Consider the following 27,260-nt stretch of genomic DNA (forward strand, 5'->3'; position numbering starts at 1 on the left):
TAGTAATGGAGGCTGCATTTACCCTCCTATCTAAACCAAAAAGATACATAAATATATTTTTCAAAATATGTGGAACAATGACCATGAGTCACATTTTCTTGTTTCTTTGCATGGCTGCCAATGTTGATGAGATGCTTGACATTTTCAATTTTAGCTCAGGACAGAGATCCCATCAACCATTTATTTGAGAGAAGGGAATGAGATAAGGTGAGCCCCAAGACTTCCCCACATTTTTGCCTGAAAGAGTTTGCAGGTGACAGAGCAGGAAGCAGAGATCAAACAGAGCTCAGTCGTCCCCCTTAATGGAGGAGACAGAATTTGGGGTTTGGGAAGAACTTAGGATTTGGGAAGATTCAAATTTCTGGTTTTAAAACCAATGAAGATGGAGCTCCAGAAATATGAAGAGATGTACCCTGGAAGATGTAGCTGACATTTGTCTGTGCATGTGTACGGGAAGCACACCAGAGGCCAGAGAAAGAGCCACAGTGAAGGAGCAGGGAGCACGATCCATGGCACTGACATGGGGCTGAGAAGAGGTCATGCTTTCCCCAGCCTGAGCAGAAAGACCTCCTACCACATGAGCATCAGTGAAGTCCTCAAAAGACTTCTGCCTTAGTAATAGGAATAAATTATCCCTAGACAAGGCTGTCCTGAACCCATGTAACGGGGTTTGTTTTGTTTTGTTTTTAAGATTTTATTTATTTATTAGACAGAGAGTGGGGAGTGGGAGAGGGAGAAGCAGGCTTCCCGCTGAGCAGGGAGCCCGATGCGGGGCTCAATCCCAGGACCCTGGGATCATGACCTGAGCTGAAGGCAGATGCCCAATGACTGAGCCACCCAGGCACCCCGTAACAGGGTTTTAAAGCAAGCTTTGAAGAGATTAGACTAATTACAAGTAACTAAACTGCCTCCCCAAACAACACTCAACAATACTGAAACAACAAAATTCAGCACCCAACAATGTTGAATTTAAAATGTCCAAGATCCTATCAAAAATTTTTAGCCACGCAAAGAAACAAGATACAATACAAATAATTCAATAACAACAGAAACAGACTCTAAGTATATAAAACTCACAAACACGGAGAATTCACGGGGGAGGAAGATGGGGGATGGGCAAAATAGGTGAAAGGGATAAAGGAGTACAACCTTCCAGTTATAAAACAAATAAGTTATAGGAATGAAAAGTACACCATGGAGAATATAGCCAATAATATTATAATAACATATGGTGACAGATGGTAAGTATACTTACTGTGGTGAGCATTTCATAACATACAGAATTGTTAAATCACTATGTTGTACATCTGAAACTAATATTATATGTCAACTACACTTCAATTAAAAAATGTTTTGAATTTTTTAAAAAACAGGAAAATATGACCCATAATCAGTAGAAAAATCATCAAAGAAACAAACTCTGAAATGACAGAGGTGAGGGGCGCCTATGTGGCTCATCGGTTGAGCGTCTCTCTCTTGATAACGACTCAGGTCAGGATCTTAGGGTCGTTGGATCGAGCCCTGCGTCGGGCTCCGTGCTGGGCATGGAGCCTGCTGAAGACTGTCTCTCTCCCTCTGCCCCTCCCCTGCCATGTCCCTCTCTAAAAAAAAAAAAAAAAAAGAAAAGAAAAAGAAATGACAGAGATGATAGCAATAACAGAAAAAGATATTAAAACTGCAATTATAAATATGTACCATATGTTTGAGAAGGTAGAAGAAAGCATGAATGAAATGAGGAGAAAAACCAAAGTTATAAGAAAAAAGATCCAATGGGATTTCTGTAGGTGAAAAACTACAAAACTTTCAAAATTGGCACAGATAACAGAAAATCTAAATAATCCTATATCCGTTAAAGTCATTGAATTAACATCAAAAAGACTTTTGATGTTTGGTCCAGATATTTTTAGTGTTGAATCCAAATATTGTAGGAAAAAAGTAGTATAAGTGTCACCTAAATTCTCCCAGAAAATAAAGGAAGGGGGGCACATGTGTGGCTAAAATGGTTGGGCCTCTACCTTCGGCTTGGGTCATGATCTCCAGGTCTAGGGATGGAGCCTACCAAGGGCTCCCAGCTCAGCAGGGAGTCTGCTTTTCCCTCTCCCTCTGCCTCTCCCCCTGCTTGTACACTCTCTCTCTCTCTCTAGTGAATAAATAAAATCTTAAAAAAAAAAAAGAAAGAAAAGAAAGGAGGGATAAACACCTCAATTACTTCATGAATCCAATGTAACATTAATACCAAAACCTGACAAAAACATTAACAAAAACAAAAAATAGAAAGAAACGTACGGATCAATAACCCTCATGAACACACTTGTTCTTAACAAAATACTAGCAAATATAAATGAAACATGTATGAAAAGAAGAATATATACTTAAGTTGGGTTTATCTAAGAAATTCAAGATTGGTTTAACCTTGATCAAAATCAACCACCCTGTTAGTAAATAAAAAGTTAAAAAAGGTAATTTCCAAGTTAATAGAAAAAAAGAAGAAAACTCACACGATTGTTTTAATAGGTTCTGAAGAAGCATTTGACAAAGTTCAATATCCATTCATGATTAAAGGGGAAAAAAAACCCTCAGAAATGGATGAGAGCATCTTCCATCTGATGAAAGATCTATAGCTAATGTCATCCTTAATGGTAAATTATTAAATACTTTCTTCTCAGGAACAAAAAATAAGACAAGGATACCTTATCTCATCACTTTTATTCAACACTGTCCTGGTGATTCTAGAAATCACAATGGACAAGATAAAGAAATAAAAGACTTAACTGTATAAAAGAAGAAAAAAACTGTCTCTATTTGCAGATGACATAATTGCATGTATAGAAAATCCTAAAGAATCTATGAAATCACTGTAACTAATAAATGAATTTAAAATAGTGCTAAATTATCACATTAATAAACAAAATTTGTATCTGTAGCAAATAATTGGAAAATTAAGTTTAAAACAAGTCCACTTACAATACCATCAAAAACAAAATATTTAAGAACAAATTTAGCAAAAGATATATAAGACTCTACACCAAAAACTATAAAACACTGTAAAGAAAAATTAAAGAAAACCTAAGTAAATTGAGAGATATATCATCCTCACTGACTGGAAGACTCACTATTGTTTAGATGTCATTTCTTCTCAAATTGATCTGTATATTTAGCTCAGTAACTCAATCACAATCAAAATATCAGCAGATTTTTAAAATAAAAATTGGCTGGGGCACCTGGGTGGCACAGTGGTTAAGCGTCAGCCTTCGGCTCAGGGCGTGATCCCGGCGTTCTGGGATCGAGCCCCACATCAGGCTCCTCTGCTGTAAGCCTGCTTCTTCCTCTCCCACTCCCCCTGCTTGTGCTCCCTCTCTCGCTGGCTGTCTTTATCTCTGTCGAATAAATAAATAAAATCTTAAAAAATAATAATAAATAAATAAATAAAAATTGGTAAGTAGATTCTAAAATTTATATAGAAATTTGAAGAACCTAGAATATCCAAAGAAATCCCTTTAGAGAAAAACCAAGTAGGAGGACCTAAACTTCCTGACTTTAAGATTTGCCATAAATCTCCAGTAATCAAGAGTATGATACGGGCAAAAGGACTGAAAAATGGATGGAACAGAATGGAGACCCCAAAAATAGACCTTTATTTATATACTCTCCCAATTTTCAATAAAAATGCCAAAACAATCCCCAGAGGAAGAGATAAACCTTTTGACAAATGGTCTTGAAATAACTGGATTTCCATTTTGTAGGAAAAGGAAACGTGACTCCTTGTCATACCATATATGAAAAGTGATTTGCAATAGATCACAATTAAAACCATAAAACTTTCAGAAGAAAATGTAAAAGAAAATCTTTGTGACTTAGAGTAGTCAGATGTTTCTTAAATAAGTCACAGAAGGAAATAACCATAGAAGAAAAAAATAGATTATATTCAAATAAAAACTTCTCACCAAAACACAGCATTAAGGAAACAACTAGGCAAGTTCAACTTTTTAAAAAAATTGGAAAACCTGTATCTAAGAACTGGTTTGCAGAACATGTGAACTACTACAACTCAATAATAAAAAACAATCCTCTAAAAATGGGCAAAAGATGTGATGAGCCCCTTCATAAAATAAGATACAGGAACAGCTAATAAGCACAAGAAAAAGTGCTTAACGGTATTAGTCATCAGGGAAATGCAAAGTAAATCCCCATGAGCTACTAACACCAACTTACTGGAATTGCTACAATTAAAAAGATCAATACCGCCAAATGTTTGCAAGGATGCAGAGCAACCAAAACTCACACGTTGTTGTTGGGAGGATAAATGACATAAGCACTTTGGGGGAAAGGTCTGCATTTTCTTTCAAAAAATGAAATATACACCTACTCTCTGATCCAGCACTTCCATTTCTACGTATTCACTCGAGGGAAATAACACACATCTCATCGAAAGACGTGAACAACAATGATCAAAACAGCTTTATTCATAATAGCCCAAATGGGGAGAATCCCAGCTGCCCACCAACAGAGTGGATAAACCAGCCAGTAATTTTGTACAGTAGACTCCCAGCTCCACTACCCAACACAAGCAACACGGACGAATCTCAGGACTGCTGCGAAGACGTGGTAGACAGGATGGCGCCTCCTAAAGGCTTGAGACCCCGGACTGTTGGCTTACACGGTGAGGAGGCATTCAGGGTGCCAATCAGCTCACCCTCAATAGGGAAGTTATCCTGAATCACCCCCGTGGGCCACCGTCGTCGTCACTTTCCTTAAGAGCTGAAGAGGGAAGAAAAGAAGTCACAGTGGTGCACAGTGAGGCCAGAGAGGCCATGGCTGGCTTTGGTGATGGAGGACGAGAGTGTAATTTCAGTGACGTAATAAATAGAAACTTTGGTCCTCAGTTCCAGGCTCACAGCTCCCAAAGCCCTTGTGATTTCCTCAGTGATTAGAGCAATAGGGGCACATTTTGTTATATTTGATTTTGTCTTTGGTTCCTGAAATAGTTTCAGAGCGATAAAGGCGAAATGTGTGTCTTCTGTTGTTCGTAACAAACTCTGAGCATATGTAATGAGGTGACTTTTAGAAAGCCCCCAGATGACCTAAGGGTGGGGCTGGTCACCAGGGGAACCAACCGTGGGATTAGAGAGCTGGAACTTTCAGCCCCACCCCCAAGCTTGGGGAAGGAAGGGGCTGGAGGCTGAGTTCATCACCAGTGGCCAGCGATATAATCAATCATGCTTGTGTAATGCAGCCTCCATAAGAACAAAGGATGGGGTTAGTGAACAAGAGCATATCCATGTATGGGGAGGGCGGTTCACTCCAAACCCCACGGGGTCAGAAGCTCCTGTGCTTGGAAGATAAAGTTGCATTGTTCAGGGGCACCTGGGTGGCACAGCGGTTAAGCGTCTGCCTTCGGCTCAGGGCGTGATCCCGGCGTTCTGGGATCGAGCCCCACATCAGGCTCCTCCACTATGAGCCTGCTTCTCCCTCTCCCCCTCCCCCTGCTTGTGTTCCCTCTCTATCTCTGTCGAATAAATAAATAAAATCTTAAAAAAAAAATAAGTTGCATTGTTCAAGCAGCTGAATTTGTGCTATCTTGTTACGGCAGCCACAGAAAGTAGAAGAGTTCCAGTAGGAAATGGCTGTTTGGCTCCAATTCTGTAAAGTTATAGAATAGGCCAGTCTCCCGTGTGATGAAAAAATCAGCACAGTAATGGGGCAGGGATTAACTGAGACAGGCCCGGGAACCTCTGGGTCAATGGTCTCGTTCCCTACATTGACGGGGTCAGGGTGAGAGAAGCGTGTGCGCTGCCAACACCCACTTAATGGACACTTTGGATCCGCATTTCATTGAAGGCAAATATGACGCCTACAGTGAAACCTGTAGACACGTGTAATGGCGCACGTGATAAAGTACTTATGGGCAAGTACAGAGGTGTCGGCAGTGGAGGGACAGAGGGATGGATAAGTGGACAGATGGCAGAATGAACACGGCAAAACGTGCATGGCAGAATCTAAGTGATGAGTGTACAGCTGTTCCCTGGGACAGTCCTTCAAATTTCTTTGAAATTGTTAATTTTTTAAAAAGTAACAGGTTGGATCTGTATAAAGAATGTAACAAAGCTTTGAACCAGAAAACCCAAAGCTTTAGGTCAGTGGTTAGATCACTGATTTTTTTAAAAAGCTCATGTCCCAGGCTCCTAACGATTTGATAATAATTGGTCTAGGCATGAATGAGTTTTTAAAAAGAGAGAAAGTAAGGGTATCATCAGTTGAGATGCTTATATTCTACTTTCCAACAAACACCCTCCTGAGAGACTATTGGTCCTTACAGAGCGTCGGCTGAAGACGCATCAGATTTGAAAACAAGGAAACACACCCGCTCACGTAGCGTCCCCGCATCATCACCCCTACTGCTCATTTTCCTCTCAAAGTAGGCCGTCGGCTTTGAGGGGGACTTGGGAAACTGAGGCAGGCCCAAAGAAGGACTAGGCAACATATTTTTATCCTCTTCAAGCCTTGGGCACCGAAAGCTCAGTTAGGAGGTGAGAAACCGCAGCGCCCAGGTGTGTGCGTGTGCACGGGGCTGACTGGAACCTGGCGGAGGTGTTGCGTTCTGGGCTGGAGGGTGTCCCGAGCCCAAGTCAGGTCCGCCTGACACCTGCGGCTGTGACCTTCTCGGGCAACAGGGTCTTGGCAGATGCGGTTCGATGAAGCTGTGCTAGATCAGGGTGGCCCTAATCCAGTGACTGGTGTCTGTAAGAAGAGAGAACTCAGTCATGGGGGAGGCCACGCGAAGGTGGAGGCAGAGGCTGGAGGCACGTGGCCACAGCCAGGAAACGCCTGGAGCCACCAGAAGCCGGCCGAGGCAGCCGTCAGGAAGAGCACGGCCTGCAGACGCCGTGACTGTGGGGCTCTGACCTCCAGCTCTGGGGGAGAATGAGCGCCTGTGCCGTGAGCCACCCGGCGGGGTAATGTGTTCCGACAGCCCGAGCAAAGTAGTACAAGCCAGACCTGGCGCTGGAGCGGCTCTCTGTTCTCGGGACTGACAGATGGGCTGTCTCAGCGTGGCTGACTCGGAGAGCTAAAGCACTTGCCCCCGGGCACGGCCCCAGGGCCGTCCGCATCACCTTCACTTTGACAGGAGCCTCTCCCCGTGCTCGCCTCACAGATACCTCGGTGGAAGATGCCAGATGCCCGGAGGACCAACCTGACTCTTCCCCAGCAATTCCTACCTGCAGAAGGTCCTGCGCAGGACCTTCGCATGCCCTGCGCAGACGGACAGACAGAAGTGGTAGAGGAGGGAGCACCGAGGGGCCGCAGGTCGCTCCTGTTCCCCGAGGCCTCGGGTCTCAGGACCATGTCTCGGTCTGTCTCTCCAGAGCTGAGGGGATGCACGGCCGGCTTCCTCCCAGCAGCATCTCTAGCTGGAGCCTCTGAAAGCAGAACCCCACCTGGATCTCAGGGGGACCTTGGCCAGGTATCACACATTGAAAACAGCTTTTGGTGGATTTGTGGAATGACATGAGCAGACCCCTGAATTTAAGTTTTCCTCCCAGGGCTCAGAGAGAAGATGTTCCGTCCACCAGCAAACGTCAGTGTTTCGGGCGCAGCAGACAGGAGATGCTGAAGCCAGAGATGTGGTGTGAGACACAAAGCCTGTCCCGGGGCATTAGTGCATTAGTGTGCTGTGTGGCTGGCGCAGCCGGTCAGTGTGACAGGCGTGGCTGTCCTTCCCAGCAGAGGCATCAGCCGTGGTCCTGCTCTGCCCTGGACTGCTGGCTGAGGGTCTAAACCTGTGGTCAGACTTCAGACGTCAGGAGCGTGGCCAGGAAAACATGGTAGCTGCATCAGGACAGACCAATTATTATCAAATCCTTAGGAGCCTCTGTGAACTCCAGTCGGGAAAAGAACTACATCTTTGTTTTTACTGACCTCCGCGATGTTTTGCATTTCCTTTGGGTGTGAGCGTGGCCAGGAAAACATGGTAGCTGCATCAGGACTGGTGATTTTGCTACTGATAGATCCCATTCTGTGTTATCCTAGGTGCTTTATTCTATGTGTTTAAGGACGTTATTCTGAGAAAAGCCCATTCCTCAGGCCACCGAAAGGGGTCCATGGCTCCCAAAACGATAAAGCCCAGCAGTAAGGTGAAAGGGGCCAGCAGAGCCACTCGCCACAGGAGCCTGGGCCCCTAAGTCACCGCGTGCAAGGCCGCCCACCAGCCAGAACGCTGCAACCGCTCCACAGCTCCACAGGGAGAAATAAGCCGGGGTGTGTTTGCTACAGCAGCGAGCACCACCCCAGCTGCTGCAGAGACACACAGGCCACCAGCGGGAGCAGCCACACATGCTGGCCCCCAGCCTAGTACTCGTTCACCTCGTCTGTAGCACGGGGCCCTCCTGGGTGCGGGGGTGGGGGGCGTTCTGTCCAGGAGCCTGAGTCAGGCAGGGCTGCTGTTCTGCCTACAGATCTGTCTGCAAAGCCCTGCTCAGCCCCTTCCTCAGCCCCACAGCCGAGATTCACTGCCAGTAGTGTCACGTCAGGATCCTTCTGCTTTGGAAAAGAGGCCACGGGTCCCATCATCCACTGGCCTTGCAGTGGTGCCGGAGAGCTGACATGGTCACAGAGCGGTGCCGTTTCATGCAGAGATCCCGGCGCTGTTGTCATCAGTGACTCTCTTCCCACAGCAGCTGACGGGCAGCCAGGTCCACACTGTAACACAGCCACGGACACGCAAGAGGAGGCGAGGAAGGGGGAGTGGGTGAGAATTGGGCCTCCGCCAGTGGGCGGTGAGATGCTTCCAACCAGTGCCCAGCATCTCTCACCTGCCCCAGAGGCTTCTCGGGGACTGATGGCTGCTACACCTTTGAAATCTTAACACACGCCAGATACCCCTCTAAGCCTGTCTCCGTGCTGACTCGCCTCCCACTCCCTAACGCGGCCCGCATTTCACAGGGGAGGGAAGTGAAGCAGAGTCAGAAGGCCAGTGCATTGTCGAACAGGAATTCGAACCCGGGACTCTGCAATCTCTCCTGGACCCTCATGCCCTGATGCCCCCGCCTGTGGGCTTTACTGCCATTCTCACCCACCCCTCCCTGCCCATCCCTGCTGGTTGGACTCAGCCTTCCAGTTGCTGCTTCAGGAGCTGTGAATCTGGTTCTGTGTCCTGGACCTAGACACGAGTCCTGAGCTCCCTCACTGGGAGACAGTGTGGAGCTGGGGAGATGCTGAACTTTCCATGGGAAGGACAGGGTGGTTGTGGGGGGCCATGGAAAGTCCCGGCTCTGGGCTCCCAAAACCATGCTTGTCAGAGGGCATCGAGGACAGCAATCGCCGGGGTCCCTGCTAAAATGCAGACTGAGACACGGGTGGAGGAAGAGCCTGAGACTCTGCATTCCTAACCAGCATGCGGTGATTCTAGCGTGGGAGGCCCAGGCCCACGCTGCAGTAATATGCACCTATCGGACACCTTCTGGTAACCTTTCAGACGAGCCTGAGCATACCTGCTCCATCCACCTCCCCAGGCTTGCTGGGAGGACCACGTGGGAAATCGCAAGAGGAAACACCGAAATCATAAAGCACAGCTCACCCAAGTGTCTTGTGGCTGTGCTGACCTCTCAGGGTCCTGCTGCCAGTCCCTGTGGAACAGAGGAGACCTTGGCCCAGAAGCACTGACAAACAGGCCCCACAGAGGAGGAGGAGAAAGCCAGCAGGAGCCCAGCGAGGCCTCAGGCACCAGCAGGATGCTGCCACTCCTGACAGCTCCCAACGGAGGTGAGATGGGCCAGAGCATCGTGCCGACTGCGCTGCCAGCCGCAAAAGGACGCTGGGTGAATCCCAGCCAGCGATCTCAGCTCTGATGTAATTTCAGGCTGGAAAAGGTGTGGGCTCTTCCTTGCTTCTCGAAGGTTATAGCTACATATGAACATTGGAGCCACCGAACACCTGCCCCTGAATTCCCAGCTGGAGAAGCAAACTGGAGTCACCCGGGCCTCTGGTCTACCGATCAAGTGGCTCAGCACCAACCTCACGCTGGTGAGTAAAGGACACTGGGTGCAGGACCATGAGGCAAAGAGAAGGCACACGGGGGCGTTCAGTTACCATCTGGGAGCTGAGCGCCAGAATTCTAGCCTGGTCCTCACTGGACGTGGGCGTTAAATCCCAAGGACACAATTCCCAGTGCACAGAGGAGAAAGTACAGCATGCGGCTTTCTGTGTGTTATGTCACAATACATAATTTTCTCTTTTATTGGCTGCCTCCTCCCTCCCTGTGCTCTCAGCTTTGACTGCAGCAGGCGGGAGGGGCCCCTGGCGGAGCGGGCCTGTTTCCATGGCGGTGCGGCCAGCGGCGTGGGCCCGCTCGCTCACACGGCATGCTGCTCTGGACACACAGAAAATCACCTGCGTAGCGTCCACGGCGTAAGAGCAAGGACAACCGTGGGTCCTGACCTTCTGAGAACCTCTGGGAGGTTTTGTGCACAGAGATTTAAGTGTTTTCTCTGCTGGAGACCATGGAGACCATGGAGACCGGGAGTGGTAGATTCTCTGCTCAAGACATGGAATAGAATGTCACAGCGAAAGCGGAGACCGGGAGTGGTAGATTCTCTGCTCAAGACATGGAATAGAATGTCACAGCGAAAGCAGAGACACGTGGGGGACCCTGGCCGGTGAGCGTGACGGGTGATGTCCCCAGAGGCCCCGTGCTCCGTAGCGCCTCTCAGGACCCGGCCTCTCGCTCACCGCCTCTATCCAGGCGGGTTCTTCAGCATCTGTCGTGTCGAGCAGGAGAAGGAGGGTGGTCCGGGACTTCTTCCACTCACCACGGAACCCCCAGCCCTCAGCACACTGCTCTTCACCTGGGGGAGGCGCTCTGGCAACAGCTGTTGCATAAATGAACGAATAAAGAAAGGTGAAAGTGAAGGGGAGTACACGGGGTGCCGGGGACAGCCGCAAGAGCATGCACTCACTAGGAAATCCCGTCACCGTAAACTACACCCCCATAATCCCCGCATTGCAGAAACCTAGCGCATAACTCCGTGCGTGTCTGGTGCGCGTGCCCCTCGAGAGCTCATGGATGTCCCTGGAGGACACGCGGGACGCTCTGGTGGAATAATCCTCACCCGGGCGTCTCGGCAGCTCTGCAGCTCTGAGGTTTGTGGCGAGACCTCTCCCGCAGCCTTTCCTTCATTCCTGGCAGAAACTCGGCCCGGACACGACCACACTGTCTCCTCCCACTCAGCTAGCTCCCAGAACACATTCCGATTTTCCGTGGTGGGCAGCAGTCCCCTCCAGCCTGGGGCCCACCTTCTCCCAGCCTCTGCCCCCACACCCCTCCATCGTTGGCTGGAGTCCTGGTGCTTCTCTCTTTACCCTGCCCTGCCTCCTCCAGGCCGTCTGCCCCCTCTGAGCGCCGGGCATCCTCCAGCAGCTGTGCCTCGAGCCCCCCACCAAGCAGCCACTGAGCTCTGAGCCCTGTGTCCGAAAGAACCACCAGACTCTCATTTGAGAAACCTGCTTTTGCCAGTGTCCCTTCCTGCTCAACTTCCAGTAACGGCCACGGTCATGGTGGCCCCTCAGCCTTTCTCCAGGCTCGCCACACCTGCTCACAAACTCTGCACCCCATCCCGGCTCCTGCCCTGCTGCTTCCCTACTCCGTGTTGGGGGGGGGCTGCCTTTCTCCGCCACCCCCCTCGGCATCTGTACCAGTCACTCGGTGTCTCATGCTCCACCTGTGTCATATCATAGATCTGGATGAACTTCGACCCAACTGTACAGCAAAGTTCTACGGGGACCAGGTCTTCTGTTCCATCTCTCCAGTTCCTTAATGCAGAGGCCTGCTAACTTAATTTAGCAGGAAAATACTCGTAGGCATTCCCAGACATATCAGGACAAAAATGTCCTTGGCTCAGAAAAATAAGGGGGTGAAATAAGGCAGGTAACTTACAGGTCCTCTCTGAGATACCAAACGGTCTGAATCACATATTCTTCAAAAATCATACTCCATAGTCATTGGCATGAGTGAATTAATTGTAGGCACAATTCTTGAGCCTGTAGTTTATAGAAACTACTGCTTTTAAACTGGATTTCCCCCTTTTCATTGAATTATGCCTCCAGAAATAATTATACCTTGATCCTGACTGAACGAAGCCCAGTTTTAATGATGCTGTGATTGATAACCACTATCTATCGCGGTTACCATTATTGATAGTAATCCACAGTCCAGTGTCTTTTCCTCTTGCACACGATGTCTGCGTGGTCCCTCTGTAGGACAGAGAGACACGAAAGGCAGCTCAAGCCTTTGGGTGAAGACAGAAAACGGAGGTCTCCTGCTTCCCCTGTGCACGGGTGAAGAGTAGATGCTGCCGACAGCATCCTCGGGCTCGACACTCATCCTGCCTCCTGCACGCTCTAGACAGCTCCGAGAGACGCCTGAGATTTCCAGATGGACAAAAACCAGATGAGATTCCCCCGAGATGACGAGATTTGGAGTCAGAGGCCTCAGCTGGCCTTGGTTCCTGGTGCAGCCTGAATGGTTGTGTCCCCCACAGCCGTTAGGTTGCAATCTCAATCTTCAGCGTGATGCTGCTAGAAGGTGGGCCATTGGGAGGCGATTAGGTCGTGGGGTGAAGCCTTCATGAATGGGATGAGTGCCCTCATAAGAGAGACCCCAGGCACCCCCAACCCTTGTACCACATGAAGACACAGCGAGGAGACCACTCTGTGAACCGGGAACAGCCTCTCCGGGCACTGACTCTGCTGGCGATCTCGGACCTCCAGCTTCCGGAACAGTGAGGAATCAATGTCTTGCTCAGACGTTACCCGTCTGCAGTGTATTTGCTGGGGCAGCCTGACGGGATGAGACAGCCCCCCTCAGGATGCGGGTAGTGTGTCCAAAGGCATGGGGGGGCTTTTCTGCAGACTCACTCCTGACACAGTCTACGCCCGCGATTTGCAAACACGTCCACTGGCCGGTTCATCCATAGGAAGCTGGTCATAAATGATCCCAGGCGGTTACGGATGTGGAGACATGAAAACCATCATCGAGAAGGGACACATGGCAGCTGGCTTCAGACTCGGACATTCCTGAGCTGGGACTGCTAGCTGGGCGCTCACCGTCCACGTGCCCAGTGCCAGTCCCTCACCTCTCTGATGCCGTGGCCTCGCGTGTCCCAATGTCTGCAGGACGCTCAAGCCCCCATGATGGGGTGAGACCAGGGATACGACAGAGGGTCTCTGCTCTCCCGCGAACACACCATGAACACCAGTAACACACTAATAATAAATACTGCAGACTTCACACACAAGCATGAATAAAACATTACAGCAATGGGATTAGAAGGCCAATGAGGCAGTGGGAGGAGGCCGTAAGGTGCCTGTCAGCAGCAGGACCAGGAGAGGGGCCGGGGCAGAGGCCCTGGGAAGCACAGCCCCTACAAGCACAGGCAGCCACCCCCCGGAGCAGGGAGAAGCCAAGGCCATGGCCCCCTCGAGTGTCCAGCCAGAAGGACGTGAAGTCACTGTCTCCGATGTGCCTGCTTCCAGAAGCTGGGGCCCACGCCCCGCGCACGCAGACGGGGCAGAGGACAGGCAGGGGTGGTGAGCCAGTGACATGGGCATGAGCTGGTTCATGCCACCGACAGATGCGTGAATACGTCCTCTGCTTCTGACACCTGGCCTGGACGGAAATCTGCCTGAACACTCTTCCTCGTCCTGGCTGGAGAGTCCTACTTGAGGGTGCTCTACGAGTCCATCTGTCTGCCCTGCGTCCTGCGTCCTGCGTCCTGCGTCTGCTACAGGCACCAACTCTTTCTCCCCGGGCAAGCTGACGAGCCAGGCAAACACCTCTCTCAAGCTAAAAAATGATTCTTCTTGGGGCGCCTGGGGGGCTCCGTCGGTGAAGCGTCTGCCTTCAGCTCAGGTCATGATCTTGGGGTCCTGGGATCGAGTCCTGCATTGGGCTCCCTGCTGAGCGGGGGGGGGTCTGCCTCTCCCTCTCCCTCTGCCCCTCCCCCGCGCACGCACGTGCTCTCTCGCTCTCTGTCTCTGGCAAAAAAATAAATAAAATATTTTTTTTAAAAAAGAAACATGATTCTTCATCACAGAAAAGACTCGGAAAGGGCTTTCATTCTCCAATTTCCTGCATGCTCCTCTCCCCTGGGAGCTTTGTCCTTGGCTCCCCGACCCTGCGCTGGATTTGTGTCCCTGCAAAGGCTCTCCTGACCCTGGGAGACTGAGTAAGGATTGCTCTCCCGTGCTCACAGACAATCACCTCGAGATTCCTCATTTGTAAGGAGCCCTTGGGTCCCTCTCCCACGTCCCAGTAATTAACACCAGTACTGATCAGTGCGGACGCTGACGTGAGACACAGGCCTGCCTGTTCGGATGTGTGTCCTGGGACTCTGAGGGGTGACGGGGCAGTCACCGTGCCCATGCGCTGTGTCTCCCCTGAGCCTCCAAGCAGTGGGCGGTGACCGCCGGGGCCATGTGCTACCTGCGGCCACAGCCTGGGTCTGCGCCTGGGCCCTGTGTGGCCTCGCCGGGGCCTCTGGCGGTGGCGTGACCCCTCACGACTCACGGGGTGACTGTCTCCCCTCCCCTCCGTGAGGGTGAAACCAACAGAAGGTGGTACATAAGCTGCAGAGCCTACGGGATTTCTCACCCCCAAAAATTCTGCTTCCTGGGTCTCCTGCTCAGGGCGACTTCTATGATAAACGTGAGGGAGGGGAGGGAGCGCGGTTAAAGACAAGGCCGCCTGCCTGCCGCTGCGTTGCCTCTCCCGTGAGAGCGCTGAGAAGAGGCGGCCCCAGTGAAATGCTCCGGGAAACCGGGGTGCTGAGCAGGGCTCTGGTCCTGGGCCGCCTGTGTGGCTCCTCGTCGCTGGCAGCCTCTGAGCGTCGGGATCTCTCCCCGGCGCTCGGGGCCGTTCCTCTCACACTGGCTTTTCAGGAAGGAACATCAGCGGCTTCTTCAACCTTCCCGGAACGGTTCCCCCGGGCTTCCTGGGGGCGACAAGCTCTGCAGCAGCTCTGCTCCGCGGCCTCCTGGGCTTCCCGCAGACACGTCCTCTCCCGCCAGAGCAGACACACCCCAGGCCAGGGCTCCGGTTCCCCCTGCTGCAGGCACCTCAGAAGGCCGATGTGGCAAAACAGATTCTTTCGAAAGAGTGTTATCGCAGCATCACAAAACTCCAGCATAAAGGGAACCAGCAATGCCCCCGACTGCACCTGAGGCCCGCCTGCCGGACCCCCTGCCCACTGCAGAGAATCCGGGCCATCCCCACCATAACCCTCGGCCGAGAATCCTGCCAGCCTTCGGGGTGGATTCGCACAGCAGATAATTGGGGTAAAATGATTTGTTAGCCGTCAGAACACTTTTATTACTAAACATAAATCACTCTCTCTGGCCTCACGGCTTCTGTTTTTCATCTTCCGGAAGAATTTCAGGGCACAAGTGTGCACAGGAACAGACTTTATACATCATGAAAATGCAAGCACCATGCGTAGCTTTACAAGGGGTGAAACTCCCTTCCTCCCCTCGTCCCTTGGGATGTTGCGGCCCCGGTGGGACGAGGCCCCGTAGGGATGGGGTGTTAGAGCGCATGCGCGGGGCACAGCCAGGCAGGACATGGACGGATCAACAGCCGGCTTTGCCGACGTTAAAGAAAGGCACAGATGTGGGAAGCGAGCAGAGCAGCGATCTTTGCTGCATTCGACTGGAACGGGAAGCATGTGGTGAACCCAGCATTTGCAATATGCACAGACCAATATGGAAATAAATACAGACATCAAGTGTAGAGAGGCATCCTTCTGTGCCGAAGGTAAGGAAATGCTCAGGCAATGACAGGACCATGTGAGCAGACAGGCCAGCCAGAAGGGCTCCCACAGGCCAAACTGGGGGCTATTTGAGCACCAAATAAGTGCCGTGAGGAACAATGTATTTAGGTAACTACAGAGTCCGTCCACACACAGAACAGTCACTGACGGTGAGGAAGAAAGGAGACTCGTAAGGGTGGAGAGGCTGTCAGGTCGCAGCTTGCCGGGACAAGCAGAAACCAGGCACCCCGGCAGGATGCAGGAGACGCAGGCCCACTTCTCCAGCAGACTCGACAAAGAACATGCCCTGAAGAAACCTCAGAGGAAGCCTACAAAATAGTCTGCCCATGTGCCGAGGACATGAAGGTCCCACAAGTCCCGAGGAATGTTCCGGATGGAAGGCCACAAAGCAGCATGGACACTAAATGCAAGGAGGGGTCCTCGGTAGATGCTTTTCTCTACAGGTGATGTGGGAACAGTTGGTGGAGACGGAGCAAGTCTACGGATTGGGTGGCAGTGGAGGGTCAGGCCGATTTCCTCATCCAGATGACGGCGCTCGTAAGAGAATGCCCTTTGTTGCAGAAAACACACGCCAAATGCGTGTGGGTGACGGGCATCACGGCGGCAGCTTACCTCCAAGGCCTCAGAGGGGAAGCATTTTGCACCATTCTTCCAAGTTTCCTGTAAACTCGAAACTCTTTAGAAAGAAGAATACATATGGTACCAGGTGGCCCAGAGTCTCTGAGTGACTAAGGGACAGGATGGGGTGGGCATACTTCACTGGCCACCACATTTTCGGTTCCACATTTTTAAGATTTTATTTATTTATTTTAGAGAGAGAGCGTGTAAGTGCAGGGAAGGGCAGAGGCAGAGGGAGAGACTCTCAGGCAGATTCCACACTGAGCAGGGAGCCTGACTCGCGGCTCAATCCCATGACGCTGAGATCATGACCTGAGCTGAAATCAAGAGCTGGCTGCTTAACCCACTGAGCCCCCCAGGTGCCTCTCAGCTCCCCATCTGACTATTTTCACCAACTCCATCGATATTGGTAGTACTGTCTGTGTTAGGGTTCTGCAGAGAAAGCAGGAGGCTTACAGGATCCATACAGACATGTGAGTGGGGCTTTATTCCAGGACTTGGCTCACAAGGTCTCTGCTATCTGCAGGCTGGAGAACAAGGAAAGCCTGTGGGGTCCTTCAGTCTCAGGCCCAAGGTGTAGAACCTTCCTCTCGGGTCCGAAGGCAGGAAAAGACAGATGTTTCAGCTCAAGAAGAGAGAGTGATTTGCCCTTCTTTTGCCGTTTTGTCCCATTCAGGGCCCCAGCAGATGGGATGGTGCCCCACACTGTGGTGAGGTGGGTCTCTACTGGCTGTACTGAGTCCAGTGTTCATGTCTTCCACAAACACCCTCACAGACACACCCAGCCACGATGTTTACCAGCCCTTAGCCCAGCCAAGTCGACACCTCCAATTACCCATCACGATCTGTCTCTGTGTATGCTCATAGTTCTTGGCGGTAGAGACCTTGTAGGGAGCCCTGCATGGAATCAGCATTAACCCTACATTCACCCCTGAAAAGCAGAACAGCAGAAACTCAGCCGGCTCAGGGAGACCCCAGGAACTCAGCTGGCTGGGTGCCTTGCATGTGCCAATGCTACCTTCACTCAAACTGTATGTATCAGTATTCTCCAGAGAAACAGAACCAGTAGGATGTGTGTGTGAGAAAGGGACACTGAGTGAGTGAGTATAAGGATTTGTTCACATGATATGCAGACTGTCAAGTCAGAAACCTGCAGTTCAAGTCTGAAATCTGCTGGAGAATTCCTTCTCTCTCTGGGGCTGTCAGTCTTTTGTTCTATTCAGGCCTTCAACTGATTGGATGAGGCCCACCCACACTAGGGAGGGCAATCTGTGTTATTCAAAGTCTACCCATTTACAAGTTAATCTCATCTAAAAACACCCTCACAGAAACATCCAGAATAATGTGTGACCACGTATCTGGGCACAGTGGCCCAGCCAAGTTGACATATACAATTAACCATCATAGTGGATCAAAATGTTGAATGGAAGAACCAGAAGGAAAGAACAATTTTTCAATTCTTTTGGCCCATATTTTCATGTTATAGTCTCATGATTCTAATGCAAAAGTGGTAAACTGCCTGAATGTCACAGCTATGGTCCAATGTAAATGCGATGACATATTCCAAATACTGTATCAATGTTCTCTGCATTACACGTATGACAAACAGCATAGTGACCCACGGCTGCCTTAGGGGTAACACAAAAGCAGGCCCATCCTGAGCTCAGCTTAAAAATCAGTGGCCAGTCTGGGGGCGCCTGGGTGGCTCAGTTGGTTGAGTGACAAACATATGACTTCGGCTCAGGTCATGATCTCAGGGTTGTGGGATGGAGCCCCGTGTCGGGCTCCACATGGATCCTGCTTGGGATTCTCTCCCTCAGCCCCTCCCCCCACTCTCTCAAGTAAATCAAATCTTTAAAAAAAAAATTTTTTTTTGAATCAGTGACCAGGGGCACCTGGCTGGCTCAGTTGGTAAGTGTCTGCCTTCAGCTCGGGTCATGATCCCATGGTCCTAGGATCCAGCCCCATGTCGGGCTCCCTGCTCCTGGCGTGGGAGCCTGCTTCTCCCTCACCCACTCCCCAGGCTTGTGTTCCCTCTCTCACTGTCTCTCTAGTGCTGTCAAATAAATAAATAAAAATCTTAAAAAAAAAAATCAGTGACCAGTCTGGAGATTAAAATAAGCAGGAGATGTAGCACATTCTTAAGAGCTTGACAGGTCCTCCTAAAGAGATTTCTGACTACAGAAAATCACCGATAAAGGAACACAGACCCCTCAGACGCGGAAGACCGTTATCACCAAGGCAAAGGCGAGCTTTACAACACGCAAACACTGTTTGCGGATCGAACACTGATGACCCATCCTTCTGCTTACAAACTAACGCAGAAGTAACAGCAGCCCCACAATCACACTCAGTGAGGAGGGATTAAGAGGGCCTCACTGTAACGTTCAACAAGCCCTACACACCTGAGCGAACGCCCTGTCCATCCGCCTCCCCGTGGTCACCCTACAAACTGCCGTCCCAATGCACAGACGCGGCGGGTGCTGGGAAGATTCCCACGCACAGCCCGGGCACCATGCTCCCGCCCAGCCCCGGTGCCCAATGCGAGGTGCGAGGAGGACCGGGTGGTCCCGGGCTCCAGGCAGAGCGCCCGGGGCTGGGCTCCCCTTCACCAGACGCGCTGTCTTTGGCGCACCTCAGATTTAAGAACACGGCAAGGGACAGTTTTGCCTCCAGGAGGTCTCAGATTGTCTCGGGGCCCTACCGCCAGCACGCAGAGCAGTGAGCCCTTCCCGAGCCACCCGTGTCACCGCCGGTGACCGTCCAGAGCGCACGGGCCCCCGGGACGCGGTGACCACAAGGCCGGTGCCCGCGGTACAAGGCCCGAGTCACCGCCTGCCCTGCAGGTCTGGGCGAGAATGATGGAGGAAAAGGCACGGAGCAGAGCCCGTTCTCTCCAATGGGAGCGCAAGTGTTCAGTAATCAATGCGCTCCCGCCGGCGGCGGTCCCCGGAGAGAGCCTGCGCGTGGGCAGGAACGGACGCCATCTCACTGCGGCCTCCGGCCCTCGGCGGCCACCATGCGGACTGCGCGGCGACTGCACTGAACACCCTGCTGGACCTTGGGCCTCCCGAGTCGGGGTCTGCGGCCCCCTGTACGCTGGGGACAGGGCCCATGGACCCAGTGCGTCCCCCGAGCGGCTGCAGGCCGTGTTCTGCTGACCTCCGTGTTCTTGCCCGCCCAGGCCGCCCTGCCTCCGCCCGCCCGGCTCCCCTGCAGCAGCCCTGCCCCGCGGCGGCCAACCCCCCGCCGCCATTCTCCGCCGAAGGAGGGCCCAAGGGGAGAAGGTGACCCAACGAAGTGCAGAGCCTCACCTCGAGGTTAAACAATGGCAGGACGCTAGCGGTGGGCAGCTGTCTACGCTTGCCTAGACCCTACTGCCGTCTGCAGCTCAGCCGGCCAGGGCCACGCACGCGGCGCCAGCGGCTTCCAAAGCACAGAAGCGCGCTGGGAGGCCGTGGCAGGACGCAGCGCCCTTTGCCCTGCGCCGTCTCCACCTCACGTCGGTGCGTGTCCGTGGGAGGGGCGCGCTCTCCGTACGCCGCTGCCGCCGTGGCTGTGCCCCTCCGCAAGTCTGCCAGCGCGGCCACTGCTCTGGTCTCGTGCAGGCGCCCGGGGTTACGCCTTACAGGCTGCCCGCAGGATTGAGGAAGAACTAGGGGCGCCTGGGTGGGTTCCCGGGGGGGGGGGGGTTCAGCGTCTGCCTTCGGCTCAGGTCATGATCTCAGGTCCTGGAATAGAGCCCCGCGTGGGGCTCCCTGCTCAGCCTGGGCCTGCTTCTTCCTCTGCATGCCCCCCCCCCATGCTCACACTCTCTTGCTCTCTCAAATACATAAATTTTAAAAACCTTAACAGAAATAAGAACGCTGGGGGCACCTGGGTGGCTCAGTCGGTTAAGCGTCTGCCTTCGGCTCGGGTCATGATATTGGAGTCCTGGGATCAGACCCCACATCAGGCTCCCTGCTCAGCAGGGAGTCTGCTTCTCCCTCTCCCTCTGCTCGTGTTCTCTCTCTCTCTCAAATAAAAAAATAAAATCTATTTAAAAAAAGAGAAATAAGAACACTGGTATATGACTTGAGGTACTTATCCTCTGTCATAATTAGGCATAAAGCATAAAAAGGCGGCCTTTCCTACAATCCTGCAGCTCTGAGTAGCCGCTGCAGAAGGGGCCTGCTTGTCCTTCTATGTCCCATAGAGATAAAAATGAAAGTGAACAAGGAGTTTAGGGAGACTCTGTTTAGGGGAACTTTGCTTTGCTTTCAAAGGAAATTACTTGGAAGCTCCTCCCGGATGGACTGGAGGCTTGGCAGGGCAGCTGACATTCTGCTCCATGTGGAGACGGGGCGGAGGGAAAACCACCATGTGGAGGACAGAGCCGGGCCAACTGCATAGTAATTGAGCTGTACCCCTGATCAGACTACACCTGAGGGCCGTTTCCAATAACTGAGGTCAACTAATTCCTTTCATTTTTAAAGACAGCTTTCATTTTCTTGCTCCTCGTAACTGTCAGGGTCCTAACTGATATGCATGCATGTATGTGTTCATGAATATATATGTTCATATTTATGTCGGTGATATGTATTATAAATGTGAAAGAAATATCTATCCGTGTGCTCATGGATCACTAACTCACACACTCAAAAGGCAACACTCTCCCAGAGCTAGTAACCCCTCCTTCACTGGTGCCTGCCCACACTGCAGCATGTCCCCTCCAGTAAGTGGTGCCCCACTGCACCCACATCACAGACGAGACCGTCAGTTGTAGCGACATTGAATCGTATCCATCGATGTGCATGGCGTAACCCACCTGCAGGAGACTCCCAGCATCCTGGATGGGACCCCACAAGTATCTGTTGCTCTTCTTTATGGTGCTCTGTGCTCTAACATGGAGAAAAAGCATGCAGGTGACCTTCAAGTCTGCAACGAAGGGCGCCCTGCACCTGAGTACTGGACACTTGGTGGGCCACTCGGAGGTGACTTCTGATGAACAGGATCCTCTTTGGGCCACTGCCGACTGTCTTTCTGCAAATCTGGTCACACATGTACTAAGTACCTGTGTTCAAGCAGCTGTACCGTGCACTGCGAAAGCATGAGGCGTGCGTAGCTCGCGGTGGAGCCAATCCAGACCCGAATTACTGGGACAGCGGGGTCTGGAGTGGGGGACCACCCACTAGACAAGCCAGGGTCAACACTTTTGCTGGTGAAAATGGGCCCGTCAACACTGCAGACTTTTCAACATCCAAGAATGAACAGGAATTAGTGCACGATTCTTGCTTTCTGAATGTACGGAAGCCACGGAGGTCTGGAATGTTCCAGGCAAGTCCATGTGAAGACACTGTGGAGCATACCAGCTCTGACCCTGTGCATTTCCAACCCTCCGGCAATCCAGTGTCAACTGAACCTGAAACTGTCCTTCTTGTCTACAGGCGGTGGAGGGCTGGTTACAGCTCTCAGAAACACACAATTCCCATCACAAAGCATTTCTCGTCTTCTGTCAAAGGTTTTGCTTAGGATGAAGAATTCCTATTACCACCCCTCTATGTAAATGCAGCCGACCCCATAAACAATGGGGTTAGGCTGACTGTCTTACAGAAGTATGGGCATCAGTGTGACATGTTGGGGCTGTGTCCTGGCCTCCCACTCCATGAGCCAGATCTCGGGAGGGAAAGCAGCTTTCTGGACTGCACGGAAGTGTTTTTCCAGCCCTCAGCAGCAATGACTACTGCTGATCTCGTTGAGTTTTGGAAAGATATTTGCAAACTGCCTTGGGACCTGGATTAAATTCTTTGTATTCCTGATCCAAAGTTCACAAAAACACCGCAGAAAGAGAAAACGTAATTAGACCGTTCCTGCGCCTCCTCCTCTGGGCAGGGGGACAGGCTGACAGCGGCTTCCCTAGCCTGCCCAAGTTCTTTAACCCTCAGCGCGTCCCTGCCCCCAAACTCAGCACCATTAAATAAACCACCCAACGTCCTCATTCATTGTCTTTTGCTCCCTCCACTAGGACGTAGGCTCCAAGAGGAAGGGTTTTTGTCTACCTGTTCACTGCTGCATCCCAGTGCCTGAATGAGTGCCTGGCTCACGGAAGTGCTCAAACCTTTGTAAAGTGAAAAAAGAAGCCACGGTCTCATGGCAAGTGAGATGTAGCCCGTGTCTACACTCAGCAAGAGCTATAACAGAGGCATGACCCCAGGCTCCCCCAGACCCAGGGGCAGAGTGGGGTCCAGGAGGTCTGCAGGAACTTCTGAGGGTCCCAATGGAGCTGGGTGTTATCACGTAAGTGGGGGTGGCTGAGCAAAGCAGGGACAGTTCAGGCCATGGAGACCTGCAGGCCAGGACCCCTCCAGAGCCCCAGGGGGTGCTGGTGCCGCTGACGCTGATGGTCTGGAGGGAGGGCACTGTAGGCTCCCTGGTCCCCACGCGAAGGATTGCAGGTCTGACCCCATGGCAGAGGGCCTCCCTGTGATTCAGAGTGACACAAACGAGGTGCTGAGGTGCCTTTGGAGAGAGTGGCTTGCAGTCAGCAGTGGTCTCCAGAAGGAATGATGAGATTCTGAACTAAGTCTTCTGGAAAGGAGAAAACGAATATAATTCAAATATGTTTTGAATGACAAGAATAGAGCAAAGGAAGAGAAAGTTCCAAGTTAACGCTGGAGTTTCTGCCAGGACCAAGAGAGGGGAGGGTGGTGATGGCATTTACTGAGAAGGGCCACCAGGCTTCCATGGGAAGCAGTGACTTGGGACAGTAATCACTCAGGAACGATGACAACTCACTCACCAGCAGGGAGAGGCACTGCTTTGGGCAGGTGGGAGCGCCAGGTGGGTGCCAGGCCCCTTCCCCTTGCTGGGGATGCAGAGGGGGCTCCAAGGTCATTCCTGGGCTTCACAGTTGGCGCTCTTCCTCTGGGTTTATTCAGGGGCGCTCTTCCTGTGATGCTCCAGGCAAAGGGATCAGCCCACAGCTGGCCCTCGGCTGGGGGGGGGGGGACGAGGAGGGGGGGCCCTGGGAGATCCCTCCCCCTCCAAGCTCCTCCCCTAGCTGCTCCTGCCCACCCGCTGGGCGCTTACGGCCAAGGGGCCTTCCTTGGCCCCGTGGGAGACCCCTGCCCCCTCTGTTTGCCCCACTCGCTTGGCTCCTAGCTGCTCCTACCCACCAGCTGGGCACCGACCCCCTCGGGGGGAGGGGCCTCTCTTGGTCCGGTGGGAGACCCCTGCCCGTCCCTCCCCCACCCACCTGCTCCTGCCCATCTACTGGGTGCTGACTGGGGTGAGGGTGGGGGCTTCCTTGGTCCTGTGGGAGACCCCTGCCCGCCCCTCCTCCCCCCACTGGGCGCTGACTTGGGGGGGGGGCTCCCTTGGTCCCGTAGGAGACCCCTGCCCGCTCTCCCTGCACTCCTCCCCCACCTGCTCCTGCCCACCCGCTGGGTGCTGACTTGGCGGGGGGGGGGGGCTCCCTTGGTCCCATGGAAGACCCCTGCCCGCTTTTCCCCATCCCCCCTCTGTCCCCCCCCATCCCGCTTACCCCCGCCCACCACCTGCTCCTGCCTGTCCTGGGGCGCTGACTGCCTGCCCGGGGCCGCCCCGGCCCCGCCCCCGAATGTCTACAGCGGGAAGGGCGTGGGCGGAGCTGGATGCAGGGCGTGATGCATACACAGACTTCCGAGTGTCTGTGGGACAGACTGAGCCCTTGGGGCAGACTGCTGCAGCTTCCAGTCCCCTGCGGCCCCCGCAGGGCCCTTCCTCGAGGTTCCGTCCGCGTTATCCAGCGCGCGGCCACCACCTGCTGTGCGCTCCAGGCCAAAACAAGTGCTGGTAAACAGTCCCCCTCAGGGCCTGAGCGGCATCCCGCAGTGACCTAAGCCTCCTCGTACGGGGTGCCTGGGCGGGCCACACGACAGCTCTGAAGCCAGCCTGCCCCCGGCGTCCCCCCGCCCCTGTCGGCTCCCCCTCTGACCGCCTGGCTTTGCTGGAAGCTCACGGGCCCCCAGCGCCAGGCCACGTCTCCACCCACAAGACACGGGCTAGCACACTGATAAATACGCCCTATTTAAAAAGATAACGGCTTTCTTTATCCCTTTCTTCCCCTACCGATCTTCCTAGTTCTTATATTCCATAGATGAGAGAAATCATATGATAATTGTCTTTCTCTGCTTGACTTAAAGAAAGGGGAGGTAATCAGAAGGGGGAATGAAGCATGAGAGACAATGGACTCTGAGAAACAGATGGCTTCAGAGGGGAGGGGGGTGGGGGAACGGGATAGGCTGGTGATGGGTAGTAAGGAGGGCACGTATTACATGGTGCACTGGGTGTTATACGCAACTAATGAATCATCGAACTTTACATCAAAAACCAGGGATGTACTGTATGGTGACTAACAGAATATAATAAAAAAACAAAAAAAAAGATAACGGCTTATCAGAACAAAGAAAAGGCAGGCTTTAGATAGACGGGTGTCTGAGGAGCCTCTCCAGACACAGACACACACACACACACACCCGCTTTCCTGGATCTCCTTGGGCCAGAACAGAAAAGCAATTCAAACGAGAAGTTTGTTTAGATTCCCTGGCTAGGCTGGAAATAATGAAGTTGAAACCCTAGCCTCCAGCCCTGTACTTACAAAACGACTCAAAGAAACAATACCAATCTTTTCAATGACTCTCTGGGGTATAAAGTTTCTTTCTTGAGTAGGGACACTGCTGGAGGCCCAAGGGGAGGAGGGTCGTCGGCCAGTCTAGACACAGACGTTCACCCTCTGCCCCTGCACAGAAGGGGGACAGGGATGGTCCACGCAGAAGAGAGGGCAAGACACCCGGAGGCAGAGGCCAGGGCCGCGGGCGCGTCTCTCCCTGGAGGCTGAGCCTGCACCCGCCCTCAGCTCAGACAGCAGGGCCCTGTCATCCTCTCCCTTACAGGGAAGACAAAATCATGCTACTGCTTTTGATCAGACTCCTGACGCGGCCACTTCACCATCTGTCCGGGGAAAGCAGTCACTGAGCATCCTGGTCTCAGGAACCCGGGTCTTCCCGTAGAGCTTATTTTTATACATGGCCAAGGACCCTGCTGCAGTTCCTGGAATGCTCTGGGCAGACAGATTCTCTTGTCCGCAACACCCTCCTGTCTCCATTTGCCGGGTCAGTCTGTCCCTCTCTACTTGTTGCTTTTTAAATCACCGCATTTCAGGTGCACCTCTTTTATACCATAGAGTTCGGGTTTTGCTTTTGAGCCTTTTAAAAAGTTTTTTTTTCAGTGGGTAAGTGATGTGCTTTCATGTGTCTGCACAGGGCTGCTTAGTCTCAACTCTGTCATTTACATCATGTGGCAATTACCATGTGTGTTAAGTTACAGTGAACATTTCCTTATTTGGAGTGTTCTTTTTGTTTTGTGAAAAATTGATTTTGGTACTTGGGAAGGTTTGTGTTTTCAGTCTAGTGGTAACTGATGTGAAATGTTGGGATTCGGGGGTGAACGGTCAAGAAAGAATTCTTAAGACGTCTTTGGTGGCTTTATTAAAGTACAGGGCCAGGATCCATGGGCAGAAACAGCTGCCCTGGGGTGGGGAGGAGTGGCTGATCACATGCTGGGTGAGTGACTGCCAACATATATCTTGGAGGGACTGTCATATGTTAAAGCAGACTTGCAGGATCCTGGAGGACTGGCTGATGTCAAGCTAAGGTTGCCTTTTGCCCTTAACGAAGTATGCCCATGAAGGCGGTTGAGTTCTCGGAGGGTTACCCGGCCTGCCTCAAGTAGTTGTCAGTGTGATGTGGGGAACAAAGGCAGAGGGAAATATAGATAAAATTAAATGTGCTTATAACCTGCAGCCCACCGACAAACACTTGAGGCAGGCAGAGTATAACCTTCCTCCTGGAAGCTCCCTGCTGTCACACGTTAATGCTTTGCTGGAGGGAGAAACAACTTCAGCGGGACCATAGCCAGGCCTCCGGGATCCTGTGAGTCTTCTTCAGCAGATCGAAGTCCCTTCGGAACTTCCCTTTGTCTTGACCTCCCCCAACCCCAAAGTCTATCATCAGTTGCTCCTCACAACCCCAGGGGCAGCAGCTCTTTCGGCCCACGGGTTCTGTCCAGGGTTTTAATAAAACCACCTTTCTGCACCAAACACATCTCAAGAATTCTTTCTTGGCTGCTGGCTCCAGACCCCAACACCACTCCAAAACCTCATCAAACGGGCTGTAAGTTATAAGGAAGTTTAAGACTTTACAGTGTATAAATGCTGTCCCTGAAGAAGAAAACTGTAACAATGTAACAAAACTACCCTTTAAAATATAAGCCTTGCTGGGGTGCTGTGTAGCTGTCAGTGGGGCGACCGTCCAACTCTTGATTTCAGCTCAGGTCATGATCTCAGGGTTGTCAGACGGTGCCCCATATCTCCAGGCTCAGTGGGGACTCTGCTTGAGATTCTCTCTCTCTGCTGGAGATTCCCTCCCTCCCACAATTTGTGCACATGCTTTCTCTCTTTTTCTCTTTAAAATAATCTTTTAAAAAATAAAATAAAATTTACAGGGGTGCCTGGGTGGCTCAGTAGGTTAAGCATCTGACTTGATCTGGGCTCAGGTCATGATCTCAGGGTCGTGAGATCCAGTCCTGCGTCCAGCTCCACACTGGGCACGGAGTCTGCTTGAGGTTCTCTTTCCTTCTGTCCCTCCCCCCAAGGTTGCTCTCTTGCTCTCAAAAAATAAAATTAAAAAAATAAAATTATAACCCTTGAAGATATTCCAGAGATAAAAGATGTGAATCTACGTAACTGAAAGGACCCACTGGGTACCAGGAGAAATTGATCCAGAATGATCCGCTGAGACATATCCT

General features: G+C 51.9%; 1 protein-coding gene across 5 annotated transcripts in view; it reads right to left on the reverse strand.

Annotated features, from left to right (window-relative positions):
• The window catches only part of RNASET2 (ribonuclease T2), a 53,036-nt gene that overhangs the window by 5,853 nt on the left and 19,923 nt on the right, over positions 1 to 27,260 (reverse strand). For 2 of the 5 annotated variants that reach the window (XM_087865649.1, XM_087865650.1), the window contains exons 10-11: positions 21,244 to 21,316; positions 10,600 to 10,865 (exon numbers count right to left, since the gene is read on the reverse strand). The exons of the other annotated variants lie outside the window; for them this stretch is intronic. In XM_087865649.1, coding sequence (XP_087721775.1) covers positions 10,615 to 10,865; positions 21,244 to 21,316 — 324 coding nt within the window. In that variant the 3' untranslated portion in view covers positions 10,600 to 10,614. Of the gene's footprint in view, positions 1 to 10,599; positions 10,866 to 21,243; positions 21,317 to 27,260 lie in introns of those variants that run through there. 5 annotated transcript variants of the gene reach the window in all.

Source organism: Ursus americanus, chromosome 11, assembly GCF_024610735.1.
Source record: "Ursus americanus isolate L20-20 chromosome 11, mUrsAme1.1.p, whole genome shotgun sequence".
In the NCBI taxonomy this organism is placed as follows: Eukaryota; Metazoa; Chordata; class Mammalia; order Carnivora; family Ursidae; genus Ursus; species Ursus americanus.